At 41.0% G+C, this 4,117-nt stretch overlaps 1 protein-coding gene and 1 pseudogene across 1 annotated transcript; both read left to right on the top strand.

Annotated features, from left to right (window-relative positions):
• The first annotated feature begins 1,252 nt into the window (after positions 1-1,252).
• Positions 1,253-2,173, top strand: LOC110315276 (taste receptor type 2 member 106). The gene has a single exon (XM_021189365.1). It carries the CDS (start codon positions 1,253-1,255, stop codon positions 2,171-2,173), a length of 921 nt encoding a protein of 306 aa, XP_021045024.1.
• Positions 2,174-3,117: 944 nt separating this feature from the next.
• LOC110315278 lies at positions 3,118-3,805 on the top strand (annotated as a pseudogene).
• Positions 3,806-4,117: the final 312 nt, after the last annotated feature.

The raw sequence follows: 4,117 nt of genomic DNA, 5'->3' as shown, positions 1-4,117 counted from the left end.
CCTCAATAGAGGAATGGATACAGGAAATGTGGCACATTTACACAATGGAGTACGACTCAGCTATTAAAAACAATGAATTTATGAAATTCTTGGGCAAATGGATGTATCTGGAGGATATCATCCTTAGTGAGGTAACCTAATCACAATAGAAGTCACTAGATATGCACTCACTGGTAAGTGGATATTAGCCCAGAAACTTAGAATACCCAAGATGAATTTTACAAAACACGAGAAAACCAAGGAGGACCATCGTGTGGACACTTCATTCCTCCTTAGAGTAAGGAACAAAATACCCATGAAAGGATACAGGTATAGAGACAAAATTTAGAGCTAAGATGAAAGGATGNACTATCCAGAGACTACCCCATCCAGGGATCCATCACATCATCAGCCACCAAACCCAGATACTATTGCACATGCCAGCATGATTCTGCTGAAGGGACCCTGATATAGCAGCCTCTTGTGAGGCTATGCCAATGCCTGGCAAATACAGAAGTGGATGCTCACAGTCAGCTATTGGATGGAACACATGGACCCCAATGGAGGAGCTAGAGAAAGTACCCAAGGAGCTGAAGGTGTCTGCAAACCTGTAGGTGGAAAAACAGTATGAACTAACCCGTACTCCCAGAGCTCGTTTCTCTAGCTGCATATGTAGCAGATGATGGCCTAATCGGCCATCATTGGGAAGAGAGGCCCCTTGGTCTTACAAACTTTATATGACACAGCACAGGGGAAGGCCTGGGCCAAGAAGTGGGAGTGGTTGGGTAGGGGAGCAGTGTCTCGGGGAGGGTATAGGGAAATTTCGGGATAGCATTTGAAATGTAAATAAAGAAAATGTCTAATTAAAAAAAAGGAAAAGGATAAAATGCAGTTCTATTTTTGTTGGTTTGGATCCTGTCAGCATATGTCTAGCATTCCTGTATCTCCATTCAGTTCATTAAATGCAAAACAGTGTCAAATGACTAAGTAAAATCCATGAAACAGAAACATTCATTTGCTTATTAACAAACTGAAAGAAGACATTAGTCTGCACATATTCTGTAAGCAGTCTGAGCCTTAAAGAACAGAGAGAACTCCATAAAGATATTTCTGATTCCACCAAAATCCACTTCTGGGCCACTCTGAAATCTTTAAAGACAGAAGAAAAACACCATTCATATCTCAAGCTTCCATTATAAACAACATTCTGAAGCAGGTTTTTAAAAAAGTTAAAATAGTTATACTTGCAGCAGAATCTTAGGGATCTGTAGAGATGCTGACTGTAGCAGAAGGAATCCTCCTTTGTTTTGCAACTAGTGGTTCAGTTCTGGGAGTTCTAGGGAATGCATTTATCCTGCATGCAAACTGCATTAACTGTGTCAGGCGGAAGTTCTCCATAGCTTGCTTTATTTTCACAGGCTTGGCTATTTGCAGAATCTGTGTCATATGTATAATAATCTCTGATGGATATTTAAAATTATTTTCTCCACATATGGTTGCCTCTGATGCCCATATGATAGTGATTGCTTACATATGGGTAATTACCAATCACACAAGTATATGGTTTGGCACCAGCCTCAACCTCTTCTATTTCCTGAAGATAGCAAATTTTTCTCACTACATCTACTTCTGCTTGAAGAGAAGAATCAATACAATATTTATCTTTCTCCTGGGATGTTTATTTATATCATGGTCAATTGCTTTCCCACAAATAGCGATGATATTTAATGTTCAACAAAGAAATGCTTCTTGGCAGTTTTACCTCCATAAGAATGAGTTCATTGTAAACCACATTCTTCTCAACCTGGGAGTTATATTCTTCTTTATGGTGGCTATTGTTACATGCTTCCTATTAATTATTTCACTTTGGAAACATAACAGAAAGATGCAGTTGTATGTCTCAACATTCAAAAGCCTTAACACGGAAGTTCATGTGAAAGTCATGAAAGTTTTAATTTCTTTTATTATCCTGTTAATCTTGCATTTCATAGGTATTTTGATAGAAACATTAAGCTTTTTAAAATATGAAAATAAACTGCTACTTATTTTGGGTTTGATAATTGCATGCATGTATCCTTGCTGTCATTCATTTATCCTAATTCTAGCAAACAGCCAACTGAAGCAGGCTATTTTGAAGGCACTGAAGCAACTAAAATGCCGTAAGAAAGACAAGGACGTCAGAGTGACATGGTAGACTTACAGAGAAATGAATGGTCACAAGAAATAGCCTGGTGTGGAGATGTTGAGATTTCTAAAGACAGTTTCACTTCCAAATACTTGCAGTGATTAAAAAAATAGTCTTGTTGGATGTCATGGAAAATTTTGCAATTTTGTTTTGGGGGCAGGGAGACCACTGAAGATATGGTTAAGCAGTGAAAAGCTCATACAGCTCTTTCTTTTTGTAGTTTATTTTGTGTTGTTGTCCTTCCAGTACATGGTTTCTCTTTGTAGCCTTGGCTCTCCTGGAGCACATCTGTAGATGAGGCTGGCCTTGAACCCAGAGATCCAGTTACCCCAGACTCCTGAGTGCTGGGATTAAAGATGTACCACCATGTCTGCTATACAATAGTTTGGTGAGGTTTGTTTGTTTGTTTGTTTGTTTGTTTGTTTAATCTTCTCTCATATATTACATACCAACAGCAATTTCATCCCCTTGCTCCTGTCCTCCTGTCCCATGTTTATAACCTCACTGTCCCCAAATCTATTGCTACGCTATTTCCCTTCAGAAAAGGCAAGGCCTCCCAGAGATATTAACTAAGAATTGCATATCAAGTTGCATTATGACTAGGTATTCCTCCCATATTAAGGCTCAATAAATCAACCTAGTAGGAGGAAAGTGTTCAAGAAACAATCAAAAGAGTCAGAGCCAACCCCAACCCCCACTGTTAGGAGTCCCACAAGAAGATCAAGATATACAGCCATAGCAGAGGACCTAGGTCAGACCCATGCAGGCTCTCTGATTGTTGGTTCCATCTCTGTGAGCCTCTATGAGCCTGGTTAGTTGATTCTGTGGATTTCCTTTTGGTGCCCTTGACCCCTCTGACTCCTACAATCCTTCCTCCCCTTATTATTAAGGGTTCACGGGTGACCTGCCTGGGCACAGGGAACAGAAAGTCGGAAGGGGTAAGAGTAGTTCAGTTCATCATGGGACTCTGGGAAAACCCAGGAGAAGCCTCCCAAAGAGCTGGTTAATGAATGGTCTCTGAAGATCAAAAAGGAAATGAGAGTTGTTGACAGGCAAATAAGAGTTATCCAAAGAGAAGACAAAGTAAAATGGTCTGTGAAAGATGCAGCCAAGGATGGCCAAGAGAAGTCTGTGTGGTTCTGGCCAAGGAGATGATCAGGTCAAGGAAAGCTGTGAGCAAGCTCTACGCATCCAAAGCACACATGAACTCTGTGCTCATGGGCATGAAGAACCAACTTGCGGTCCTGAAAGTAGTTGGTTCTCTGCAGAAGAGCACAGAAGTGATGAAGGCAATTCAGAGTCTTGTGAAAATCCCAGAAATCCAGGCCACCATGCGGGACCTTTCCTAAGAGATGATGAAGACTGAAATCATAGAAGAGATGTAAGAGGATACATTTGAAAGCATGGATGATCAAGAAGAAATGGAAGAAGCAGCAGAGATGGAGATTGACAGAATCCTCTTTGAAATCACAGCAGGAGCCTTGGGCAAAGCACCCAGTAAAGTAACCAATGCCTTTCCTGAGCCTGAACCTGAAGGAGCGACGGCTGCCTCCGAAGAGGGAGAAGAGGAAGAAGATGAAGAGGACCTGGAGGCTATGCAGTCACGGCTGGCCACACTCAGAAGCTAGGGCCACCCAGTTGGCGGTCTCAGCTCTCTGGTATCCTCCTCTAGGTGTGTATACGGGCTGTGAGAAGTCACCATTTCCTAAATCTCTTGCACTACACCTCTGTTGTGAAGCATTACATTTGGAGAGGGTTCTATGCTGATATATCTTTACTATCTGAAGAGGATTTAAGGATTGTTTTTATGAAAGTGGTGTAATCAAATGTATTATTTTCAGGAGCTTAAATAGCAGAAGTATCTTCCTTGGGGGAGGGCAAAGAAATCCATTTTCTCATGAAGCAATTTTGAGAAGAGTAGATCGAATATTGAGGACTCTTTATTTGGTGTGT

Source organism: Mus pahari, unplaced genomic scaffold (assembly GCF_900095145.1).
Source record: "Mus pahari unplaced genomic scaffold, PAHARI_EIJ_v1.1 scaffold_10822_U1_1, whole genome shotgun sequence".
Lineage (NCBI taxonomy): Eukaryota > Metazoa > Chordata > Mammalia > Rodentia > Muridae > Mus > Mus pahari.
Note: the sequence above shows the minus strand (reverse complement) of the source record. Positions and strands in the feature narration are given on the sequence as shown.

What these genes read in the sequence shown, in the direction of transcription:
- LOC110315276 (XM_021189365.1), top strand. Translation starts at nt 1,253, where the DNA reads ATGCTGACTGTAGCAGAAGGAATCCTCCTTTGTTTTGCAACTAGTGGT.